At 38.6% G+C, this 26,996-nt stretch overlaps 2 protein-coding genes across 3 annotated transcripts in view; one reads left to right on the forward strand and one right to left on the reverse strand.

Moving 5' to 3' along the window:
* Cmss1 (cms1 ribosomal small subunit homolog) overlaps positions 1 to 26,996 on the forward strand; it is a 294,908-nt gene that overhangs the window by 86,481 nt on the left and 181,431 nt on the right. The gene's annotated exons all lie outside the window — the stretch shown is intronic.
* Positions 1 to 26,996, reverse strand: part of Filip1l (filamin A interacting protein 1 like) — a 237,594-nt gene that overhangs the window by 79,052 nt on the left and 131,546 nt on the right. For both annotated transcript variants that reach the window (XM_057764100.1, XM_057764098.1), the window contains exons 2-4: positions 7,253 to 7,505; positions 6,341 to 6,514; positions 1,573 to 1,751 (exon numbers count right to left, since the gene is read on the reverse strand). In XM_057764100.1, coding sequence (XP_057620083.1) covers positions 1,573 to 1,751; positions 6,341 to 6,514; positions 7,253 to 7,495 — 596 coding nt within the window. In that variant the 5' untranslated portion in view covers positions 7,496 to 7,505. The remainder of the gene's footprint in view (positions 1 to 1,572; positions 1,752 to 6,340; positions 6,515 to 7,252; positions 7,506 to 26,996) is intronic.

Raw genomic sequence — 26,996 nt, forward strand, 5'->3', positions numbered from 1 at the left:
GCACAACACAACAAGACTGTGTCTCAAAAGCAATACAAAACAAAACAGAAATACTTGAATAGAGCAGTTGACATTGCTAGTGTTTTGAAAATGGGAGCTCACAATCATTTTCCTGCATTACTCTGATTGTTAGAATTTAGTGTCAACAGTGTGAGTCCTGCACATGTAGAAATTGCTTTCGCAGACATTCTTCCTTTCAGTGTCAGTGAAGTGGTCCGATTGTCATTTTGTGTAGTGGGGATGTCCACACTGTTGATGCTGATGCAGAGTAGGTCAAAGTTGAACAAGTAACCAGCCCTATGTATGGTAATAGAAGATTTGTCAACCAAACTACTTTTGAGAACATACTTCTCAAATACTGGTTCACACCTGGAACAACTATTCTCATCCATTGTTCAAAGCTTTGTACTGGCTTCTCCCATGTCTTAGTGACATGGCCCTTTAAGTTCCTTTGGTGTCTTCCATGTCACAAGATCTAGTGCATTCCCATGGTTTTTGTTCTGTTTTGATTTCTTGTTGTTTTGTTTGGGTTTGCTTTGGTTTTTGGTTTTTGTTTGTTTTCTCTTTTCTTGGCTTTCTTTACTAAGTTCCCAGAAAACAGATAAGCACTGATTCTTTCCATTGTCAACATTTTTTCTCCTGATAACACCTACACACACAGCTTCAACTGTTACCAATTGCAAATTCGCACATAAACCCATACTTTATAGACCTATATTTCTGCCATAGGTAAAATTCATACATATGTTTTTCTTCTAGATTTTGGAAGTCACCAAGATATGTCTAAATCAGTATTCACCTCCATGTATTTACCTTTTTCTTCAACCGAAATCCCACAACCAAAATCTGTGTCCTATTTCCATATTTCACAGCTTGGTGCATAGCCAGAATGACAGCTAAATAACTCCTATGAGCAGTGCACATCTCTTCAGTCTCAGCAGTTGTATGTGGACTCTCCATCATAAATATTTCCTGTTTACACCCTCATCTCCCTTATCTGGGTAGTTGCCTCCAGAGCAGGTTTCCTGCCTCCAGTCGTCAGCTCTTGCAGTCTTTCCTCCATGCTGCTTTTATTGTTCTTTAAGAACGCGTACCTGGTGACCTCACTTTCCTTCTCACAGTTCTCTTATTGTCTCAGTCGTGCAGACACTGCATGCTCTGAGTGTTTATGGTTGGTGCCTGACTCTCCTTTTCTCGTCCTGCACTTGCAGCCTCTTCTGTAGCTGTGTTTGGCTTCCCCCAGGACCCAAGCCATTTCTTCCACACCACTTGCTCCTACACATATTTCTCCTCTTACATTGAAAATCATTTTGAATGTTTGATTATGGACAATTTCTCCTAGTCTTTTATGCAGTTTTGCATCTTCTTAGAGGACTGGGAATTCAATATTTATATTTTCGTAATTATTATTGTGTGTTGATAATGTCTTTAGATATGTGTTTCCCTCACTTTGGACCGTAAGGTCTTTGAGACCAGAATGTGTTTCATTTTAACCCGTGTAGTACTTCCAGCCCGTAGTAACATGTAATACCAAAGCAGAAGGGTCATTGTTTCATCCAGTGCAGCTCTTACCTTTCACATTCCTGTTCCAACAAGTTTATGAATTCATCGCTCCTCTCCATATATTCTTTATGTTTTTTCTTCTCTTCCTCCATCTCCATTATGGTTTGCCTGTGAGACTTTTCTACCATTAAAAGTTGTTCCAGGATTCGTCTGTGAGAGTCTTTATGCTTTTCTATGACTTTATCCAACTACAAAAAAAAATGCATTTATTGCCTGTTAATTACAAATTACTCAAAATACTTCCATTAAATGCAAGATATAACTGATAAAATACTGATTTTTGCTTTGTTTTATCATATAAGTTTAAAAATATTGTGGCTCACTATGAATTTAATGCCACGTACCATTTTATAATATTTTAGGCACACCTTAAAAGGCATAAAATTAACTAAAAATCCAAACCACAAGCTAATTAAGTTATTTAGGGGGGAAAAAGCAGAACTAAGATGTTTTTTAGAACCCGATGAACTCCCTCTGACTTGTAAATTCTAATTGGCTGTTCAGGTTTCTTGTGCAGGTTTATGATCACAATTTGTCTCCTTTTAAAAAGAGTTGGTTATATTATTCTTGATGATTTTTAAAAAACTTGGTCTGACATTTTGTGAACAATGAAACATATAAATTGTGTTGCCTGCCTGCAGAGGCATTGCTAACTAATATCTAGTTTCTGAGAAGGTGGTGTTCTTTCTTTTTTTTTTTTTTTTTTTTCTAAAAGAACAATTTAAACCACTTTACAGACATCTGAAATTTTCATCTTAGTGCCATGGAGAAACCAAGAGAGATTTGATATTTGAACTGTTAGTGTTTTATTTTCGGTAAGAAGATGAGATAAATGCATGGAAAGTTGGGAACAATGTAAGTGTCTGTATCAGTAACTACTAAAGGTGATCAGAGTGGCAGCCATCTCTCAACTAGCTTTGGAGAATGAAGCTGAGAATGAAAACAGCAATACTTGTGAGCTGTTTCAGGGGCCAGCAGAAGTAGTACTGCCAAAGCATTATTTACTGTAGAGAAGAGCTAAGTAAGCTGCTTTTAGAATTTAAGAATCAAATAATGAGATTAACCTATTAATAGTACAGTGCTGCAGGGAAAACATTCAATTAAATTTGATCCTTGAATTAGATAAATAAATATCTAAAAGTAGCTTGCTAAATGCAAAAGAATAAAATAAAAATGAATCTGTCCTTAGATAGACACTTACAACTGCTGGGTGTGTGCTTTAACTTTAGCCACCCAGCATCCATACAATATAGGTTTAGATGAAAATGTCTTTAGATTACACAACACCATGTACAGTGAATATATACTATGAAAATTTTCTTTTAAAAGAAAAGCAGTCATATAATAGATCATCATCTAGCTTGTAATGAATTAAAATAAAAACTTTATTCACTCTAAAGACAGGATATAGATGCATGAGTCTTGCTTTCTAGAGTGTTTGTTCCATCTTGTCTAATGATTATTAGTTTCTTCATAAGAGACTTGAGAGGAAAGCTTTAAAGAGCTACTGCCATGATTTGTTACGTAGTCTGCTGACACTTCAGTGGTCTCTCCTCCAGTTCTTCCCATTCTTTCCTTATGACTGATAGTGCTAACTTTTACCAATGGGAATACGCAGGCTCTATTCCAGTATTCTCAACTTGTGGGTTGCAACCCCTTTGGGGGTCAACTAGCAGATATTTATATTACAATTCATAACAGTTGTAAAACTGTAGTTATGAAGTAGTAACAAAACTAATTCTTATGGTTGGGGGTCACTACAACATGAGGAACTGTATTAAACTGTATTAGGAAAGTTGAGAACCAAGGCTCTAGTCACAGTCAACTGTATCCTCTGTCACAATGATCCTGTTTTCATTTTGTTCTCCATTTTTCCCAGCCAGCTTTGAGCCACATTAGTTTCAGGCAGGTCTTAGAACTCACACTGATACTAGATTGCTAAGACCTAGGAGCCCTTTTCTCCTTTCCCCCCCAAAATTTCTCTGTTCCCCACTCACTGCTTTACAGAACTGTTGCTTCCTCATATCAAAGCCCAATTCCCTGAGATTTCCTTTTTCACATTCCATCACTCTAGAAGGATGGTTTGAATTTCCTATATGTATCCAATGCAATCCCCAGACAGCTTGTATTCTCATAAGAGCAATAATGGAAAAGCTGTTGCATAACAACCTCTTAGAGAAGATGCTCCCTGCAAGAGTCTTGTTGATTCTGGAGATGCTTTGGCTTGTATTTGAAGTCTTATTTCATGACTTAATTATTTGGTATGCCTTTTAGAAGACATGCCAGTGGTTTTTGCTTCAGTCTCTTCTCACTCACTCCTGACAGATCATACAATGAACCATACACATCCTGAGTGGTGGGACACATGGGAGTTTGGCAAAGTTATTTTCTAGTTTATACTCCATATTCTTCATTTATAAAATAAATGGATGGACTTAATGATTTCTGGGATCAAGTCTGGTGCCTTAATTTTTACAAGGCACAAGTATTTAAGTGTCTCTTCTGTCATTTGCATGCCAAGGTCTTACGCTTTCACTCATGTATCACCCAGGACTGTTGTGAGACACTGTATCATTATGTGTTGAAGGATTATCAGAAGCTACCCGTTTCTCTGGTCTATCCTTCCTTGTAGTTTGCCGGATAGGAAACAGCAATACTTGTTAGTCATTTCTGTGGATATTTCCAGGATAGGAAATTTAAGAAAGCTTTCTAATGTTTACCGTACAGTGATAACTTCCAGTTAATCAGCCTGACTCCTGCCCCTATACAATCAAAACCCTTCTGATAATTTAATGATATAGTTTCACAATATAGTCTTCATTATTGCTGGAGATAGAATTTGACTATGTTCCATCTGACTAATCCCAACTCATCCTTTGGATCTTGACTTCTTGGTTCCTTTTGCATTCTTCCTCCCTTTTATACCACCTCATAGTAATCTGTGCTATACTTGCTTCTGAGATCTTATGTCATCTGGCCTCTCTTAGATAGTATGCATCCTGGAAAAAGGACTCGTGACTATCTTTATACATTAGCTTTTCAGTATGTGTTAATTAAGTGAATGAGTACAGTGAAATGTAGAAGGTAAATTCTGTAAAATCTTTTTAAATCGTCTTAAGACTCTGGTGCTGAAGTATCTTTGACGGGCTAAATGTTAACTTTTCTGTGGTGACTTTAAAAAGAACTGTTGATACACTAGGCATACTCCAGTATCTTTACAAATCAACTTCTAATGTAGAACTCCAAATTCTAAAGAAGCACGAAGTTTCAAAGTTTATGCAAAGAGTTCTGGTCCTTTCCTCCCTCCTTTCCGTACTCTACCCCCAAACCAGTCCTATCTTTTCTTCTGGCTCACTGGCCCCCCCATTCTCCATTCTCCATTCTCCTTCCTCCCATGTTCTCTAGCAAAGGGAAGTTGTTCTTCTAATTTATTTTTTCCTTCATGTGCAAAGAATGTTGCATTTGTAAAGCAAGAAGACAGTAGGACACCAGGCAGTGGCGGTGAAAACCTTTAATCCCAGCACTGGGAAGGGTGAGGCAGGCAGATCTCTATGAGTTCGAGGTAGTCTGGTCTACAGAGCGAGTACCAGGACAGGCTACAAAACTACAGAGAGAAACTGTGCCTCAAAAAAACCAGAGAGAGAGAGAGAGACAGACAGACAGACAGAGAGAGAGACAGAGACAGAGACAGAGAAGGAGTAACATTCAGGGACATTGCCATTTGATGAGTTCTGTTCAGAATATTTACACGAGCCATCGATTTGCATCGCACCTCATGTAGCTGGCGTGTTTGTCAAACCTAGCGGAAGCATGTAGGGAGCCAGGATAGTGTTAACACTGTTGACGCGCATGCAGGCTCAGTTCCTTTTGTTTAAAATTTGGATTAAAGCATAAATCAACAGACTTTGGGTGGTCTCATCCTCATCACTTAGAGAAGTACATTCACATGACCAAACTACTTCAGAATTTGGCAAGGCGGTAGTCTTCTGTCATGATATTCCCAACACAAGAATAGCAAGAACATTAGAGGTCAATCTTGAACTAGATTGCCAGAGAAGTGGAGGAGGGGGTCTAAAACTGGCTTTTATTCTCTCAGCCTTAACTCAGGTTCTCAGTTGTTTACTTTTATAAAAATGAAAATTGTGGAAGTTTCCACTCAGGTCTCTGAGGGAAACAGAAGAGTAAGAAAGGATGCCAGGGCTTTAGGAATTTCAACATAGAAAAAGGAGCAAGAAGCACTTCATCTCCGGGTAGGGGTGGCCATGTATGGGCTGCTCACCCTTGCCACTACAGGATGCTGTGGCAGTAGAAAGGTCTTTGTTATCAGTAGATGTTTGAAGGACAGACGCCATCATTTTAAAACTCAATCTTTTGGGCAGTTTAGGCCATTTCTTTTTAGTGCTCGAACTTTCTATGACATAATACCTTAATGTTTTAACCTTGATGATTGAACTCGATAGTTTTTATTATAGTCTGGATAGACTTTAAGCCCCCAAAGAAATACATATCTTTGCAGAATTCACATGTATGTGTATTCTTCCAATTTATGTTTCAGTCCTGATAGTGAGAAACAAACCAAGTGCATCTCAGCTGTCATTCATCTTTCTCCCCCATTGACCTTACAATGTTCATCTTTTTGGGTGGGTTTGAAAAGCATTAGGGAATGACATTGTGAACTGAAAGGGAATGCATATCACCACCACTTGCTAAGGCCCAGTCTCCTGGCTGGCAGGTGTGCTTCTGCCATCTAAGTGCCCACGCCTACTGTGGTACCTACCTCATTCATTGGTTTCTCATAGATGTCCTCCTGCCAGGGGGCAGATTTTGCTTGAAAGGCATCTCTCTGAAGGGCCTCCAACACCTTCTTTGGCGTGACAAACCCATACTGAGCTTCCAGCAAAGCCAAGTCCATTTTTTCAGCCCTTAAAATGCCTATGACTTCATCTCGAGCCTGGAAGAACAAATAGTATTGCAGAAAGATTACTTATCTACCCCAGAACTCAGCGCATAGTCTCTTGTTATAATTGGTGGTATTTCTTATTCTCTTTCAAATATAAGTGAACCATATTTGATTATAGCAATCTTTGGGGAAGGAAACAGAACTGTGTCCCTTCATCCTTTTTACTAAACACCACTTACACATTATCAGTATTTTACAAAATGATCACTGTACTACATTGGAGGAAGGTTTCGTTGGTTTCTAATGGAAGATAAAATACCCCTCAGAGGACTGTCTTTTGAGCTTTCAGAGGTTAGGAAGTAAGATTCATCTTATGTATAGCAGCTGTTTTTAGGTTTTTATATAAATAAAATGATTAATAATGCTGAGGAGCCCGTTTACATGGAATGCGGAATGCTTATTGTTATTTAAACCAATCCAGAAGTCTTCTGGCCCTATTGTTGAGATGTGCCTGTAAGCTAAGGCTCCCCAGCCGCATGAGCAGAGGTTGTGACCTTTCACAGCATTCATGCCAACTATATGTCATAATGGCAACCCATTTTTAGATGTGATTGATTGTAATTGTGTTTTGAGTTGGTAGAAGAGAATTCTGTTTGTGTAGTAAATGTTTTGCTTTTGGGTATACACAAGTGTGAACCACAGCTATTGATTTCTTTAGCAGTAAGCACACCAAATTCATAAGCCGGCTTCCCCTTAGATCATGGAAGGACTGGCCCCAGCCCAGCTGACCTGCAGTTCTCCCTCCAGAATGCTGAGTAGAAATAGTAAGTCATCTCTTGAGAGGTCTTCTGCTTGGTGGCCTTTGCCAGTGTGTGACTTCTCTGGCGTAGGGTGTGGAAGGACCCCATCTGTCTCGCTAGAGGGGTCTTTTTCTTGTTCTCTGTGCTTCATGTCCTGGAGAGTGGGGAATTTGCTATGTCTTGGGAAATGCTTTGGGGCTGAGCCCTCAGTGTTGCTGCTTCTGGAACGCATTCTTCAAGGACTGGAAGAAGAGAAGACAATTTGTAGCTCATACTAGAAGTAGAGTTTTATAAGTACCAATTATTGCTCTAACAACTCCACGCTCTTGTTGTATTTGACTTGATCTTTCTAATATGTACAACAGAGAAGGGTATTACCAGATTCATAAATCACCGTCTTATTTACACTTCTCCTTTTAAAGTCAACATTTTAAAAGCTTTTTCTGTTGTGAGTAAAGCCACTTATGTCCATGGGTAAACAGCCTGTGTTTGTACTTCGTCCACCACACATTCCACTACAAGAACCTAGGTCATACCTCCAACTGTGGCCGAGTGCTCACTTACAAGGAGGCATACTTAACCTAATTGTAAAAGGATGAACTTGCTAATGATTTGTCTTTAGTTTACATTGTTTCCTTTTGAAGTTGTTGGTTGTTGTTTTTTTATGTATGTTTTTGCCTTCTTAACTTTTTAGTTTTGGCACGTTAAGATGGGAACACCGAATGTCTGCTAGAGAATACTTTTGGTTACTTTGTTTTTAAGGCAGAGTTTAGTACTAAAAACATTCAGGCCATTTCTTGACTGTATTCCTCATAGTCTTCCAAAATTCCAGCTGTGTCATTGAGCTAAGTCACAGCTTCTCTTTGTACTCTCATCTGTAAAGTAGAGGCACCAGTGCAGAGCAGTTGACTCCATGGACTCCAAGGACCGCATGGACTCTATCTCTGAGGATACAGCTATCCAGATTAATTGACAACAACAACAACAAAAAGCTGTTTCACCTTTGAAACAGGTTCTGAGCAGTCTCAAGCTTATAGTGGACTCCAGTAACTCACAGGAAGATACATTTTTGATTTTGGTTTTGTTAAGGCAATATCTTCGCTATATAGAGAACTCATTATGTAGACCAGGCTGTCCTCAAACTTGTGACAATCCTCCTGCCTCTGCCTCCTGAATACTGGGATTACAGGTACATGCTACCATGTCTAGGTAAATTTTTCTCTCTCTGCTCCTCATCATTAAATCACTGGTACTTACTTTCTGTACATAATAATAGCCTTTAAAATATAAGTGGGGCTGATGATATGATGGGGGATTCCCCTCTGTATGCTGTGAATATTATTGGTTAATAAAAGAACTGCTTTGGGCATATAGCAGAGCTATAGGGGAACAGAGCTAGGTGGGGAAAACTAAACTGAATGCTGGAAGAAAAGAGGAGGAGTTTAGAGAAGCCATGTAACCCCGATTAATAGAAATGGGTTAAATTAATATGTAAGAATTAGCCAATAAGAAGCTAGAGCTAATGGGCCAAGCAGTGATTTAATTAATACAGTTTCTGTATGATTATTTCAGGGCTGAGCAGTCAGGAACCAACAAGCAGCCTCCCTCCTACAGTGGTACCCAAAGCATACAAGTTAACTGTTACCATGTACTTGTCAAACACATACTTGTCAAACTTTGCTAAGTAACTGTGAAATAAGAAAGAAATTTTTATTATAGATGTAGTTAAAACCCCTGTGTATCTCCTCCAGTGCTTACCTTCTTTCCTGCTACTACAGAAGTGGTCATCATCTTGAACTTGATGTGTAACATTCCTATATGTATATTTTTATACTTTAAAAAATGTGTGCATGTTGCTGAACAATAGATAGTATTTCTTTGCATGTTTTTAAGCTGAGGCAAGTAGCATGTTGATAGGTTTCTGAGACTTGCTTTTTTATCCTATATTTTAAAAATTCTTATTTGTTCCTTGTTTTGTAGTTTATATATTTTGCTTTCCGTATAGTATTTTATTGTGTGACTAGTATACCATTTATTCACCAATTTTTCTCTTGATAGATTTTTAAAATAGTTTAATTCTCTTTACCCATGCAAAACAAACACACACTATTAGGAATATGCCACTCTAAATTTTCTTGCTAATATTTTTCCTAATTATGTGCATTTTTAGAGATATTTTCTAAGGCACAAGAGTGGAATATGTGAAGTATGTGTGTCTGAAATATAACTAGAGATGGTTGCTCCTCTGAATGGAGCTTTTACATGCTACCTCAAGACTCATGACGACACTGTGAAGGAGAGAATAGTGTCTTCATTGTGTAATGAAGAAACGGAAGCACATGTAGTCACTGAGCCTACATTCATAAAAATGCCAGTATGCTGTATTGCTTAAGACAATTGCAGACAACCTGTCTTTAAAAAAATACTGTTGCCTGGCTACAGAGAATACCTAATTCTAAGCGCAGGATCGATGAAGAATGATCTGTAGCAACAGCTGTCACTGACTTCTCCCTAAGTAGTCAGGGACCGTTAGTTTATTTGAGAAAAGTAAAAGGACAGAGAAAGGTGTGTGTGTGTGTGTGTCTATGTGTGTGTCTGTGTGTATTAACTTACAAATAACTAATATAATTTTGTTACTTTGTTACTTGGGCTGGCTCCAAATACCTGGGCTCCAATTATCCTTTGTCTCAGCTTCTGTACTTACTGCAATTAAACAATATCAGGTAGAAATTATGAGTGGAAGATACAACTGTGGAAAATTCTACTCCAGATATACTAATTTAGTTGTAAATGGTGTTCATGCACTAGTAAATTAACATATATATTATGTGCCTTATGAAAATGTATTTAAAAGTAAAAGGGGGAAAGATAAATGTAAATTACATTTCTAATTACTTTTCTCCAGTCATTATATTTTCTTGAACACCTCAAGGATGCCCTTGCTCTGCAATATAGGAATAATGGAAAGTTATTACATAAATAAGATATAGTCAAACTAAGTCAATACTGTTCTTGACTTACATTTGCACATGAAGGACAAGGTCATCTTGTGCCTTTCACATAATGTTTTTATTTTATCTTATAATGTTTATATTGGGGGGAGCTGCTGAGGATGGTGCCAGTTAATTTACCTCTGAGCTGCACCAAAACCCTGACATGATTAATGGCAGTTCATGTATCCTAGGATGTACCTTGCCTGATGCTCCCTTCAGTATGAATTTTCAACAGGGTGATTTGCTTCGTGTTCTTTGTGTCCTTCTGTCTCAGGTGTATATTATTGTTCTAAACTATTCTAAAATTAAGATAGTAGCCACAGTGACTTAAAATTCTGTGGTTTATTCCATAGCTTAGTCGATCTTGCATCCCCTTTGGGTATGGTTTGTCTAAAATGCAATTTCTTAACATGCATTTAGCTTTAGGCTATTTGGTTTCCTGGGTTGTCAGCCAGATTGCGTCAGTCTCTGACCTCATGCTCTAGTAGGTTAGACCCAAATGCACTGCAACATTCTGAGAGTAAAACGCACTCAAGCTCTTGTTTTGTGGGCAGACATACATCACAAGGCCAGCCCAGATGTAAGAGTGGGAAACCAGACTCCCCTTGTAGAAGGGGAGAGACACAGCCTCGACGAGGAATTGGAGCCAGTGGGGAAAGGCCACCATACCTATACAATAAAAAAAAATCTAATTTAAGAGTGATAAAATATATTTACTTCTTTAGTTGTATTTTTTAAAAGAATTTCTGTGATGTATTTATTCTTATGCCCTTTGGTTACATACTCCTATAGGGAACAATTGCTTCCAAATAAGAATCACCTTCTATTCTATTATTAAATTGATAAGTATTCCTCTTCGTTCATCATATTTCCTAAAGTATGCCTTCCAGCACAGCAAGATAACATAACTTCTTTTAGTAGGGAACTTGCTAGGCATTGCTCATAAGCAGTGCCCTTTGTTTCTTAGGCTGCCCAAGCTAAAGCGGAGGATGGAAGGGGCTCTGTATATCTTCTATGTTTGCTTCTCTCCCCTCACTCTTAAGTGGCTTAGCTGAAATCTTCCCGGGGAAAGCCCGTGACAATTTGTAAATGGAAAAACAAACACACAAACGACTCCAAACTTTTAATAGCGTGTTTGTTGTTCTTTTCAACATGATTGTAGTCTTTTGTTTTTGTTTTGAACTATCGGTTCTCTTTGGGAACTAAGGTGAGTAGCTCTGTTACTGATTAGTGAAGCAGTACTCACACTGAAAACAGATCTAGTCTGCATAGGTGCCTGCTCTACTGAGTGTGTGTGTCTCTACATGTTTACAGTGCTGGAGTTTCCTTCCCCCATCTGCCAACAACCACAACTTGATTAGTAATGAGAAGTAATTATCGAGAGAGAGAAAACAAAGGCATGAATTTCATGATACCCATGCATTGTGTTATCAGTGACTTCATTGTTTCTCTTGGCAGTTTTTTAATACATCTGTGCATGGCCCAGGGATACAAAGTGAGGGAAGAAAAATTTATTTACAGTGGTGGCTTAGGATTTTTTAGTACCACTTTGCAAGAGAGAAGGGGGAGAGAGAGAGAGAGAGAGAGAGAGAGAGAGAGAGAGAGAGAGAGAGAATAACTGCTTCTTTTTTTTTTCCTTTTTTAATAATAAATGTCAAGTAATGGTGTTGTGCTGCTTTGGTAAAGCAGTGGGGATACACTCCCTTAACTGTGTGTCATGTGATTGTGCCCTTTGAGTGCATAGACCGAGAATCAGGAAACCTGACTTCCGGTTCCAGTTCTTTCTTTAATTACTGCTTACAAGAGAATTTGGGGCCATGTTGGCCCTACAGGATCACTGAGGATGAGATGAGGACCAGGGGTTGTTCCCTTTGACATCTACACTGTTTCTTACTCAGTAATGGATCCCCTGACAGCAGGGCTGGGGCCTAAGACTAGATGAGCTCTGAAGTCTTGGGGCTTCCCGCACGAAAGTTTTGTAGTTCTCTGTTGTCTTGTATCTATGGATACAAATACCATGTAATTGGCAATGAAAAGTAGATTGTATTTTGTTTTCCCATGTAGTGACCTCGGTCTGTTTTTCTTTGGTTTAAGCTAGTTGAAATCATGGTGGATTTTGGTAAGAATGTGTCAAAGTGAGAGAAGGACTACAGAGAATTTACAGGCTTTTTTATTTTTTCATAATTTACTAATAGGGAACAGGCAAATGTAAATAGAAACTTATTCAACTAACCTTCTCTTCCTAATATGTATACCCTAATCTAGTCCTTACCCATAAAGATCACTTTTTAAAGTCACTTTTTATTAATTTTGTTTATCAAAATTGTTTATTGTACATAACTGGATAGCTATTCAGAACTTTGTTAAATATTAGTGTATGATTAATTTTATGTGTGAATTCTGGAAGGAATATGATGAGAATATTTTATTTGTGTAAAGTAATTTGGAAAAGGCTCAAAAACCAGTTTAAGTTTTTTTTTCATTTAATATAATGTTAAGGTAACTAGTCAAAAGTACTTTGACTGGAAGAAAATAATGCTAGCAGTGATAACTGACATTTATTCAATATTTAACATATACAATCCGACTCTAAATGGTCTTCTGTAATTAACTTTCTTAATCTTTACAAAGCTATCTATTTCTTCTGTCTCCATTTTGCAGGGGAGAAAAATGAAGATTGGAATTGTTAAATAACTTACCAAAGTTTATACTTCTAAAAGGATCAAAATTCAGTTTTTATTTGGTCATCTATGTACAACACCCCTAAAACACCACACTGTAGCTACTTAGAAGTTACCAAAGGGTAGAAAGTAATAAAAGAACGTCTTGGTTCGACATTGATAAGTGTCCATGGTGCCACCCCTTTTGTTAAATCCCGAGGACCTTGAATTATACATAACTCCAAGTAACATAAATCTACATGCTTTTGGCTTTGTAGCAACTGGTCTACTCAGTAAGATTATTTCCCTTCTGTATATTATACATGTACAGAATTATATTTGAATGCACAGTTATTCTTAAATATCAGTTTTCCTTCTTGACCACCTTGCTAACATTTTGGAATGGGAGAAACATGCCTCGGTACATAATATGAGGTTTGTAGAATTTGCTAGCTCTGGGCTTAACCCCTAGCTCTAATCCAAGATGACTCTGACAGTGGTCCTTAGCCTTCCTAATGCTGTGACCCTTTAAAACAGTTCTTCAAGTTTGTGACCCCTAACCATAAAATTATTTCATTGGTACTTCATATCTATAATATTGATATTGTTACAAATTGTAATGTAAAAATATCTGATATAGGACCCAAAAGGGGTTGCAATCCTCAGGTTAAGAACCACTGCTCTATGGCCTTGGATCTGAGTCTTTCTTTCCATGTGAAATGAAGATAATGGTGCCTGCTAGTGAATTTATGGGGCACTCTGTGAGCACAAGGCTCCTATTGTTCATGCCCGTGTCCCCGTATTTAGAGATGTTGGACCTCGGTGGGGTTTTCTGAATGACTGAATCATGCAGTTCTTTCTCAGCAAAGCTAGTTGGGTGAGAGCTGCAGTCAAGGTGATTCATCTGTAAACCACTGGCTGCAAGTGTAGAAGGAGACTCTAGAATCCACTGAAGCAAGTGTAGCCATCCCACTGCATGCCAGACACTGATTTAAGTGTGTTGTGTGTGTTATCTTATATATGCTTAAAAGATTTTAGCAAAAATAAAATGAAAAACAGCATAGGGAAAGGCTTGACAAAGACAAAGTGAAGTTGTAAACCCATAAGTCATCAAAGACAAAGAAAGTGCCTACGAAAAGTTGAATGTGCATTTGTGTACATACATGGTGATGTGCCAGGTGGGCATGTGGCATTAGACCCTCAAGGCAAACTAGCAATCTCCTTTTAATTTCACTGAATGTAGAAAACGTTTGATATCACTTCCCCTAATTACGAACTAACTCTCCTCCCACATATATAAATGAGCTGACTGTCCATTACACTTTTTATTTGACCATCATTAACTTCATTTTGAGGTATGTCATATTTTATTAATACTATATTCTTTAAACTAAAACATGTAAGAAATTTTAAGTGTGAGTTGTTTATTTTGATTACTAGACAACTAGACAACATCATGCAGAGAAATTCTATGCTACCTTGAGGATACTCATTGCTGGGAATGACCCAAAGGTTTAAGTTTGAAGGTGTTTAAAAGCTCATCTTTTGATGATTTTTATTATTAACTTGTCTGATAGCTTTTCATTTTCCACCTTTCTCTTCATTGAATCATTAATCTAAAACAGTTCCCTCAAAGGGAAATGGACAGAGCTATAGTAAGATACAGGGTTCTCAGCAAAACTGTTTAGGTTTTTAATATCCTCTGTCTTATGGTAAATGTGATTTATGTAAGCATTATGAAAATGCTTTCTATAAATAGATATTAACAGTGCTAAGTCATAGAACACCAAGGTCATGCTTGCATGGCCAGATTAGGGGAAAAAATTCTGTTAGGATTTTATTTGGTCTTTCAAAAAATATATTTTTAAAATGTTTCCTTTTATTACCCTAGTCACCAGCACTTGGAGACTCTAAACTCAGCCAGCTCTACTAAACCTGTCTGACAGCCACAAAGACAAATTGAAAATCAGATAACCTAATTTAGCATTTGGCTCTCTTTATCTTTTTCTCCCATTTTCAATCAAAAGAAAGTCACCAACACATTCCCCTACTGGTATTTTTTTCCTTGTAGGGCAGGGACACAATTTCAGAGAAGGGGATGGAAAATGGAACCTATGGTTCACATCCATTTCCAGGCTCTAAGAGAAAACATCACTAACTCAAATGTGAGGCAGCACAGTGTCTTCTCTTATGTGCACCACAGTACCAGGAAGTCGGGTCTTGCATTACTACTTGCTCAGTTGGCAAAGTCGGAAAAGGCCTTCCCTTGTTAGTAGATGCAGCCCAGTTCCCAGTAACTTCAGGTCATATACCCACTTCTTTCTCAGAGCAAAAGCAAGCAAAGCTACTTCTGTTGTCATAGTGTAGTCCTTTAATGGGAAGGATATTCTCTATTCTAGAAGACACAGTTTTTCAACCTATTCCTTGCACCATCAAGTTTCAGACAGTCACCCAGCATAAACACATTATGATTATGCCCTTTAGACCCAGTCACTCTTCATTTAGACCCACCCACTCTATTTCTAAAGAAATATATGGAGTTGAACACAGTTTCCCAGATCTGAAACATCAATACATCAACAGGATATTGATGGCATGTTTGTAGGGAAGATTTCAGATGTCAGCTCTCAATTGGAATTTTACTTATCGATCCCAAAATTTCTTAAGGGGCCTCAATGAGGACTATTCCAGGTTAGCCTATCAAGTATCTATTTATAAATATCTTTCATGTATACATTGATAACATAAGAAGATATCTATTTATCCTATTTTCAATCAGGAATTATAGATTTAAGATGCATAAATAACTTTAATCAACAAACACTTGGCCAGTTGTGAAAGCCTTGGCGCTCTCCTTCCCCCCACCACACACACAGTCTTTTTTCCCTCTCTCTCCTTCCTTATGTTAGTAGACCCTTTGACATTCACGTTCTCTGTTTAATTTGAAAGTTCTCTTTGGTTCTTATCTACCAACTGCTGCAGTCCCAGAAGCAACTAGGCTGTAGATACAGAATAAATAGCCTGCTGATGAGGTCTAATGGGGCAGACTTACATCATTGCTTTTCTTAGCTCTGTGTTATGGAGAAAGGACAAAAAGGAATATAAAAATCTCTTGAGTATAAATAGTTGATTTATCCAAGTTTTCCATTACAAATCAGTGGCTCTTTTCTCATTTAAGGTTGAAACAGGGCTAAGAATGGTTTCCAGATCCTAGTGGAACAGAGCAGAAAAAGAAAATTGTTTTCATGTAATTCAACTTAGCTTTGAATGCCATGCTCCCAGGCCTAAATCAGGGCTCTTTAAAAATCACAGGATTCTTTTAAGTTTCAAACTGCATCACGTACGTATTTTACCCACTCTGATTTTCTTAGAAGTAAGGTGGTATCAAGCTAGTCACTTAACCTCCCTATCCTCTTTGAATTTTTGTCTAGTCAGGTCTAATTTGTCCAGTCTCTACTTTTGTAACTAAGGCCCAGTGAAGTTAATGGATGTGCCTGTGGTCACACCCAAAACCAGAGCCAGCACATGGGACTCCTGCCCATAGCTGTGTTGCTGTTTCTATTAAAATATTCCTTTTTCATACCCAATCTGTATTTCCAGCTCTAGAAAGATACAAATCCTAAAACAATAAAAATATGCTTTTGAGAGTACTCAGAGTCTCCCTCAAAGAACTGAGTTTCTCAACTGTCTTCCTCGTTCTTTTGATAGACCCTGAGTGTCTTCTCATTTAGGTCAGTCCAATGTAACATATATAGGGTGAACAGATTTAGGCGACATCAATAATTCCCATCTAGAGATTTTACATGACAACATAATGTCTTACCTTTCTCCTTTTATCTAAGGAAATGTGGCTACATAAGAACAGTATTATTGCAGAGAAACTATCATAATCCATAATGCTGCTGCCCAGATGAGCTCTTGGAGCCACTGACTGCCTCTCGCCCTATATCTCTGGTGCACCACATTATTATCCTGTAACTGGAAAGAAAACTGAAGGACTCCTTCTTTCTCAGGCATGCATTTTTTTTCTTCTTAGTGGATAAGTAGAAACGTAGCTTTGCCAGATTTCTCTTTTGTATCAGATAGTGTAATTGGTAGTTTCTGCACTTTGTGTCTTTTAAAGCATTTATTACACATAGATTTATTATTCCCCTCTGGCAAGTGCAAAGATTAAAAAACTGAGGTGTTGAGAAACTTACAGCTTGGTAGAAATGTAGGTTCATGATTGAATACAAAATTCTAGGAAACAACAATTAATCCGCAGTATACAAGGTAAGTGCTTTGTGGGTGTTTGAAAAGGAAGAACTAACTCTTCCAGGGAGCTTAGTGAAGTCACTTAGGAGGTAGGCTGGTTCTTGACGGGTGGAATGAGTTTTCAGGCCAAATGTACAGGAAGAAGGTGGCTCAAGAACGTGTATGGGAAATATCATCTTCCCAATGACTAAAACAAAGGTAATGATTAGTGATGAAAGATAAGGATAGAAAGGTAACACGTGGGACAGATAAAGTTTCCTATTATTGGCCAGCTTATAATAAAGAAGATGCAACAATCAGTGCTCAGCAAACACTGGGAAAATTAAATGGAATGAATATCAGTGCTTATATTCTACAGATAGTCTGTAAAAGTCATGTTTTCTATTTTGTAAGTGTTCCATTTGAAAAACATTTGTGAGTGTGTGTGTGTGTGTGTGTGTGTGTGTGTCTTGTACCTTTCATTGCTTTTAAAGACTACAAATGTAAGTAAGGCAGTAAGTAACTACATGGTATACCGCAGAGGAAAGAGTTAAGTTGTGGCACCAGCTTAGCTAAGTTATAATCATGCACTCTTTGGTACCTACTGGTCCAATTTAGGGCAAATTACTCTATTTTTGAGGGCTTAGTTTCTTAACTACAGTAGTAGAAAAGTTAGAGACCATAAAGACCTTGGGTATATGGTGTTGTGCCCTGATACCCAGTACATGGCAGGAACTCACAGCATCCTGCTGGAAATGACTTAAGAAACAACTTCATCCCCTTTTCACTGGCCAAAACTCTAGAACTGTCCTAAACACACTAACAGAGCCTGTTTATTTAGAGCAGTGTGCTTACCTATGCTCTGATGGTCAGTGAAGGTTTTTAAAACTCTGTCATTGACATACAAGGCACACAAAACTGTCTTCAGGTGCCATGTGAGAGCACTTTACTTGCATTTCATTGGAACGAAAACCCTATAATTTCACGTCATGATTAATCTATGCCTTAATATGGGTTCTAAGAACCTAAACTTTATGAGTTTAGGTCAGTCTGCCCCAAGCCATAGAGACAATAAGTGGCAAAGAGGGAACTCTTACTGGCTTCAGATCTCATCCAGTCTCTACAAACCTTTTATGTTGCATGAATTCTTTCTCAATAGAATTAATGTCCTGTGTCAAGTTAGGACAGATACCTTCTCAACCAGAATGTTACAGCACTGTGTCAGCAAAATTGAGGCAGCCAGTCCTGTTTTGTGAAACACTTGCATCTTGAAGTGGTGAGAGATTAAAATACAGTGTGATTTGCATTCAAACCCCTTTGTTCAGCTATCCTAGGCAGTAGAAAGGGAGTTGTTTCAAGATCAGGAGATCTGTATAAGTAAACAATCACACAGGTACACCAAGGAAAACACAAGCAGCCGGGTGAACACAGTAAGGTGCTGTGGCTCCAGCTAGACCCCAAGAGTTTGGGTCTTCAAAGTAATATAAGTGTTGCTTTATGTCCTCTTTGAGGACATATACCAAGATGGGAACTGGCCTTTGCTAGTACTGACTCCAGCAGAAGAGAGCTTTCCATGAGTTGGTCTCTGAGGGGACTGTTGACCAGAGCTGCTTCTCAGATATTCTGAAGTCTGTGGAGTCCAGCAGGTCCTCTGAGGCTGCGATAGGTCAAGTTTGAGGTTTCTCCCTGTCCACTGTGTGTGGTTCCATGTAGCCCTTTGTTAGAAAGCATTCAGGGCCGCCAAGAGTATGTGTTGACCAGTGGGGTGGCTGCTGCTAGGAGCTGTAAGTAAATAAATGGATGTCAGACGTTTACAATTAGGGGGGAAACAAAGAATAATTCCCCTCCCCTGAGCATGTTGCCTTGGATGTTTTGGGTAATGATCATGAAGCCTTTACACACAGACTAAACTAAGCTCTTTGTATGATTTGCAAGGTGGAGAGCTTGCCAAGCCAATTTCAGCATGCAAAACACAGACAATTATTCTCTTGGCATTTAGAGGCTGCCCCTGTTTTTACTGGGGGAGGGAGTGGGTGGCTGATTGATAGAGGACGGCTTTATGAGGAAAGACAAGTCAACTTCACCCCGTGTTCATTTTAAAAGAAGCTTCTTCCACTACTTTCTAGTCTCCCATATTGTCCCTTCCTGTCACACTCAAACCCTCATCACAGAAGCAACAGGAGAAGGCCTCAGGCCCAGAAGTGCCACACTCTATTGAGGTTCACAGTGTGTCGCTAACTCGTGACTGTTCCCACAGCTTCCTGTTCAGTAGCTCTGGTACAGTTATCTCTTTTGTGGATGTACGGTTTCAGATGGTTGGTGAATATGTTTCTATTGGTAACCAATGAAAGGGCAGAATCCTTGATTATGACCTGGGTGCATTGTATACCATAAACTTCATGATAATGGTTCACAGCCACTGTTCCCAGATCTATGCAGTCCTTCAGAGTTTCCAGAGGACCCATTAACCAAAGGTATGTGAGAAAACAAAGGCTGCTGACTGAGGCTTAGCCTACGAAGAAACTTCCCTCCCTCCCCCCTCAAAAAAAATGGCGACTCTCTTCCATAACTAAGTGCAGAACTATACTTTTGATTTCAGTCCTTTGGTTCTAGCTGAAAGGTAAGTTGTATAGCCTGACATTGTTCTCCTGGGGGAACCAAGCTTGCAGGATGGACTGCACCATCATGTATTGGTCACCTTGAGCTAGCTGCTTCAGTCTCAGTGCCTTATCAGTCGATAGAAAAACAAACAAAGGTGGGCTCCTTCCTTCCCAGAGTGCTAACAGGGCTGTAGTTTAAAGTACTTAATACTTTCCTCAAGAGGTACAAAGAAGTACATTATACTTATTTTATAACTTCTTAAGCAAAAAGGAATAATAGCTAAAATGTTGTTTGCAGTGGTTCTTTTAGCCTTCCAAGACTAAAGTTTAACTTTTATTTTGTACTTACCTCTCTAAGTTCTGAGAACGAGAGTAAGAATTATTTCTTATGCAGGAATATTTTTTCTTTTGATGTTGCTTATGTTTCCCTTAAGACCAAATATAATGACTAGCATGGACATTCTTAATCAAAGAGGTGTGTGTGTGCGTGTGTGTCTGTGTGTCTCTGTGTGTGTGTCTATGTATGTCTAAAGGGAGGAGTTCAGGCTGAGCTTTGTTAATTTTTTTTAATTTATAAGTATCCTCATTTATATTGTCATTTTCTATAATAAGCCCTAATTCCATAGTTACAATATAGGTATATTTTTGCTTTTGTGTCTTTCCTAACTCACACAAGAAGACTGAAGCTAACTAAGGTCATTTTAAGGTGTTCTTTGATCTGGTTAGGTTAGAAAACAAAAGTTGACAAAGTTTACCAGGTACAAGGAGCCATCTAAAGATAAGTAATCCCTGACCAGATAAGACTTAATTCTCATTTATATCTATATCATCTGCCTTAGATGATATTATGAACTAGTAGTCAGGGAACCTATAAATAAGTCAATGTGCAAGAACAGTTCCTCGGCCTCTTATTGAAATTTGTTAACAAAATAATTGTTTATTCTAATAGGATAGGAGTTAATTGTATGTATGACCTAGGGCCAACTTGGAAGCAGATAGTAAGAATATATACATTTGGCAGGGGCTGTAAAACTCATGGGCCACAGTCTCCTGTGGATACAGTTTTGGTGTTGACTTAATGAGAGAAATAGAAATCAGTTTTTAGTTGATATCTCATAGTTTCTGATCACAAAACATGAGCCCTAAATCAAATGTGGATAGTTGTTATTTGAACTTTAACTAGATGCCTGAAGTGTTTCTATAATGAGAAAATTACAGTATTATGCTGTAGAATTCAAACATTTTTCTCAACTGTTCTTCACCAGCCCTTTTGTCTGCTCAAGTCTAAGAAACAAAAGAATTTTCTGGCTAATTCTGCCGCCAGTCCAGAAATGTCCAACTCTTAGAAAGAGCGTCAAGAATGCAGTATCGTGGGAGTCCGTTCTTGGTTAGCTCAGCCATGGTGGGATGGAAGCCGTGTGGAGCAGAACACTTATATTCAGCTTGTTAAGCTTTTGCATGAGGAAATGCTCTGCTAGTTCTTCCAGACATGGAAACAAGCGCGAGAGAATTGGGCTTTCTCTTCCTGACATGGATTTCCATGATCTGTGGTTTAGTAGCATTGAATGAATAAGTGAAAAAGAAAAAAGCAGAAATACCTATGCTTACTATTAAATTGCTTGTGAATACTCCTAAAAGGAAATAAAAGAAAAATGCCCATTTTAGCTTTTATTTGAATTGGTTGAGGGAATTTCTTATTCTTATGTTTTGGTTGTTTTTCTGGTACATAGTAGAAAAAGAATGCTATAAAATGTGTCCCTAAAGATGGGCAACAGAATATAGCTTTGAAAGAAATCCAGAATAATATGTGATTGATTTGCTTTTTGTCACAAACTGGGTGGCCTACAGAAGTGAATTTTCCTTTTGAAGTGGCAAAAGTTATTTTTGTTTGTTTAAGTAACCACTCTGGTGGAGCTGTTTTTAAGGTAATCTACACTTCCCTGCATAACTAGTGGTCAGTTGTTACTCGATTTGTTGAACATTAAATGATTTTCATATTTTTTTTCATAATGTACTTTTCTATTTTGCTTTCTGCTTCCTCTATCGGTCCTTCATCTATTCCTCTCACTTGCCAGTCTCAGGTTTAGCTGCTAAGCTGCTGTGTGCGTGCACTGTGGCTCCAGGCAGGTGTTTGGAAGGAACTGTCTGATGGACAGCAAGTGGGCTCTGCTGCACCCTGTGTCTCCACTGAACTGATGTGAAAACTGTGTCTCAGAAAGGTGGTCGTTGATCTGTTTCCTGACACGGTAGAACACTCTACCTTTAGTTGGAGCTCTAAAAGAACTAAATGAACTCTAATCATCCCTTTCTAATAGTACTTAATTAGTATCTTCATAGGGGATGAGCCTATTCTGCCATTGTGCGGGCTTATCTTATTGAGCCTATGGGGTGCAAGTGTTAGCTTTCATATTATATAGGTGAAGAAACTATAAAGGGCAGAGAGCAAAGTCCATGCCCAAAATTAGAGATAACAAGGAACTGAGCTAGATTCTGAGCTCAAGCAAACTAACTACACAGCCCAGGCAGGTCTCCTAGTACTCCAATCTGCCAGTAAAATAAGAACGCAGACTTGTGCTACACATACTTTGGTCCAATAGCTCATATAATAATTCAGTCTTCCCATGACTGGGAATAAAATCATAATTGTTCTGATTTTACACACAGACACATGATATCAGGTCACATAAGAATGATCACATGCTTGTTAATGGTAAAATCAGAGAAAGATTTGGTTGGCTCTCAACTTTTCTAAGCCTTCATTTCCTCATCATAAGATAAAGACAATAATAGTGCCAATCTTCTAGGATTAGTATAAGGACACAATGAAATAATCCTTAGAACATAGCACTATGTCTGGTGCATAGTGAACAGTCAGTAAATGCTAGCTACTATCTCCCCACCCCCAAACAGTAAAGTTGCTCTAAGGAAAAATATCCAGTTGGTGCCCTGCCATCCATTTAACTCTTACAAAGACTGCTATATTAACGCTAAACAAAATGGTATCTTCTCTCACTTGAAACAATTCGTTCAAGTGCTGGGCCATTTGTCCTGCATCACCCAGGTGATTACATAAGTGGTTTTGAGTCCCCTTCAACTCTGTGGCTGGGTTATTCTTGCTGTGGAGTTTTGTTTTTCTTGTTAGGAAACGTTAAGGCAGAGCTCAGTCCTCTCTATAGTAATGAAGTGCTGTGCTCACACAGGATGGAACAAAGCCCACTTGGAAAGTTCAGTGAGAACTGATTTTCAGAGTTGTCAATGACAAGGATACAAACAGTGAGGCCTTGGGAGTATCAGTGTTTGTGACTAGATATGATGCCCACAAAAGCTCTAAATAATAGAACCAAAGCAAGACAATTGTTTTTTGTTGCAAGGGCATATTGAAGAAAATATTTTTCTTCTGCTTACTGCTAGGGGACCAAAGAATGCAAATAATTATTAAACTGGAATATAGTGGCATGAGTTCACTCAAGAAGGCAATTACACAGAGTAAGTCCCAGTCTTGCTGGAGTGAGAGGGTGACAGCCACCGCCAGCCTTACCTCTCACAGCAGACAGAAAGGTTTTGTTTAGATCATTTGCCCTGCAGAGCTGTTAGCTTTGTGTGACTTGTGAACTGGTGGTCATCATTGGTGGTCAGGGTCCTGCAGATCCTTGTGTGGAACTGCTAAGCTTCACATAGAATAAAGTGCACTTCCCCATCGTTTTGTGCCAGAGAGTAGTAAACAGCATTTCTAATAGGCTGTCTCTGTTCTCAGAGATTACAGATAAATACCCTTCCACAGTTCCCCTCCAGAAAACATCCTATTCTTCCCTGCTTAAATGCATGTCCCTTTTCTTCCATGGCACTTACTACTGTGTGTTATGTTCCTGAGTCAATCCTGGAAATCTTGGCTAGTGCTTAGAGGTACCAGGCACTTCAGTGTTGCTCAGCAAATGTTTGTTGACTAGCTTCCTTGCTTGCTTGGTGGTTTGACTGACTTAAAGAACATGACTACCCTTTGGGAAAGGGTTGAAGGGGAGGGGAGAGGCAGAGAGGGGAGCAGAGAAAAATGTAGAGCTCAATAAAAATCAATTTAAAGAAAAATGAAAAAGAAAGAACATGACTACCATATGTTCCAGATATACCATCTATGACTGTATACCCAAAAAGTCTTAAGTCATCAAATAATATAAATACTTTACATCCATGTTTTCTAAGGCACTGTTCATAATAAACTAGTTACAGAATCAGCCTTTGATGTATGCCAGATGAATAGATAATTTGTATATAAACACAATGGGCTTTTACACAAGCCATAAAGAAAAATGAATTAAGTCATTTGCAGAAAAATGAGCCAAACTAGAGATTATCATGTTAAGTGAAATAAGCCAGATGCAGAAAGACAGTGTGGAATGTGGTGTGTGTGTGTGTTTGCTTGTGCGTGTGCCCCCCTGGAAAGAAGTGATCAAGGGAGAAGAGTAGAAAAGAGCATAATGGGGTGTATATGACCAAAGTACATGGCATATGTATACATGAAAATGTCATAATAAAACCTGCTATTTCTACAGTAAATATATACCAACATTAAAGACAAGTTGATTTTTAAAGGACATGTTTTTAAGCATGCAGCTCTGAATGAACCCCTATTACAATAAGTTTTATTTGTTCCTCATTGTCAGTTTGTCTTGCTTCTCTTTACCCTCCCTTCCATTTTCCCCATGCCCGCTCTGTCCCTTATCCCTTGAAAAACAGCCATTCATCTCTGTTAGCACCCACCCGTCTGCCCCACTTCAGCTTCTCTTTCCTTCTTTACACACTGGTTTCCTCCTCAATCATAGAAAATTGCTCCTGTTGGTTTTCTGGTCTGCCCTACTGTTTGACCCTTGGGACCCTGAGCACGTCCTCTGGATCTCACCTCAAGAGCTGTAGTTTTTTTCCTACTGCTGACTCTTTGTTTTAGCATCCTAATGTGCTCACCTGCCTCTAACCTGTAAAGAAATTTGCATTCACATAGTCCTAATTGAGGATGTTCATCTCCTGAGTTCTGGGTCCTTGCATATAGTCCAGCTTCGTCCTTCATTATTTCTAAATCTAGGAACTTCTTCATAGTTACCATATTTTTGTGCAGACTGAAGCAGAATTCAATAATGGTATTTTTTCCCTACCTGACAAGGCTGAGAAGCCTGGTTACATTTTGTACCACCTCTTCCCTTTGATATGTTTCATTCTGTGGGAATAAAAATACTAGTCTTTCATTATAAACCTCTTTTTTTAGTTAGCTCACAACAAAATATAAATCAGAGGAATAACTTGAAAGCATTGATCAGCCTTCTGATTCAGTAGAGAAATTTTTATATAGGCAGAGGGTCAACCAGTGAAAATGTAAAAATTAGTAAAAGTAGTGAACGAAGCACATGCATTATATTGCAAGGCAGTGTCTGCTGGGGAGTTTGTGTTTCTACACACCCTGAACACTAGTAGAAGGTGTCTAGTGGAAGAACAGCCAACAAAACCAAGCTTCAGAGCCAGAACCTTCTGTGTTTCACAAAAGTATGATTATTTTTGAAAAGCTAACCATAACTTACATATTTAAATGTACACACACACACATGATAGGCATATATCATATATACGATCTCTATTACTTCTGTATGATTTTACTGTCAGAACATATGTAAGGCACAAAACATGATTTTAATCACTTTTTCCGTGCTATATGTGATTGGGATTCCTGCCCTCTTGGACTCCTATGAACCTCCACAGTGGTTCAGCCCTCAAACTAGAAACTAAGCACCACCCATTGTCAGTGTGCTTGCCACTCTCTCTTTTCTAAACTGTCTTGTCTGCCCTCTTCAACTTGTTTGTGCCAGTATCCCATGTGTCTGGATTTTTCCTTTCTATATTACTTAAGAAAGAAAGAAAGAAAGAAAGAAAGAAAGAAAGAAAGAAAGAAAGAAAGAAAGAAAGAAAGAAAGAAAGAAAGAAAGAGGTAGAATGGAGTTTAATTAGAATTCAGGCAGGAAAATAAATAGATAATAAGAGAAGTGGGGAATATCCAACCATCTGGTGTCAGTTTCTACTACTCTGTTCTGAGTATGAAGATGCATTAAGATAAGAAGCCTTAAACCCTGAAGAATCCACTCCATAGCAATGTGCTACTGAGACCCCCAGGAACTCCTTGCACACACTCAGTCCTACCTTTTGGGAACTTGCAGCGTGGCTAGCCAACCAGAAGTATGCCATGTTATATGGGCCACAAAAGCATAGGAAAGTTTCAGGGGGAAATGGCCTGCAATTAGTATGGTTAGATAGTATTTCAAAAACCATTTCAATGAAGTCAGATTTGAATCCTGGCATTCATACAGGGGAAGAAAAGTTGAGGCATCTGTGTGTAGTGTGTATCATAGCGGCATGAACCAGCTGGCCTACTGAATAAATTAGAGTAGATCATGGAGTCATCTAGTAAATTCCAGAGGTGTGGAATGAGGAGGGAGCATAACAGATAACAGAATGACCTGGAGACAAAGCCACACTGAGACTTGGTGGAGTTTTGATTTTATGCTTAAGCAATGGAAGCTAGTATGTTTGTAACCAAATTATCTGTATAACAAGAAAACATAAGATCTCATTATTGATTTTTGTAAGTAAGAACAGCCAGTTGGGCTGGAGAGAGAACTCATCAGGCAAAGCACAAGTGCTGCGTGAGGGCCCAACTTTGGATCCCAGCACCCGTCTTAAGGGTCTGGAGAGGTGACTCAGTGACTGAGGTCACTTGCAGCTCTTTCATAGGGTGCTGGTGGAGTTCCCAGCATCAATTTAGGTGGCTCATTATTGCCTGGAACTCCAGCTCCAGGGGATCTACTTCCTTTTTCTGGCCTCAAACATTCACACACGTGTGTGTGTACGCACACACACACGATTATATATATAATGTGGTATATCGTCTCATTGTACCTGTAACTATAGCATTGTACAGAGCAGAGAGAAGCTTGCTGGCCACAAGCCTAGTTCCAGGTTCAGTGCAATCTCATCTTAAGAGACTAAAGTAGAGAATAGAATAGAGTGGTAAAGCCAGAAAACATGATGTCTTCCTCTGGTCTCTATGTATGATTACACAGGTACATGCATACTCAGACACATGCATACTCAAACAGAACACACATGTATTTCACACAGAGACACAGTACATACACAAAATAAACTAGCTGGTTATCATGCCATGATAAATATTTATTTTGTATTTTTGTTTGTTTGTTTTTGTTTTTCGA

Source organism: Chionomys nivalis, chromosome 3 (genome assembly GCF_950005125.1).
Source record: "Chionomys nivalis chromosome 3, mChiNiv1.1, whole genome shotgun sequence".
NCBI classification, from domain to species: domain Eukaryota; kingdom Metazoa; phylum Chordata; class Mammalia; order Rodentia; family Cricetidae; genus Chionomys; species Chionomys nivalis.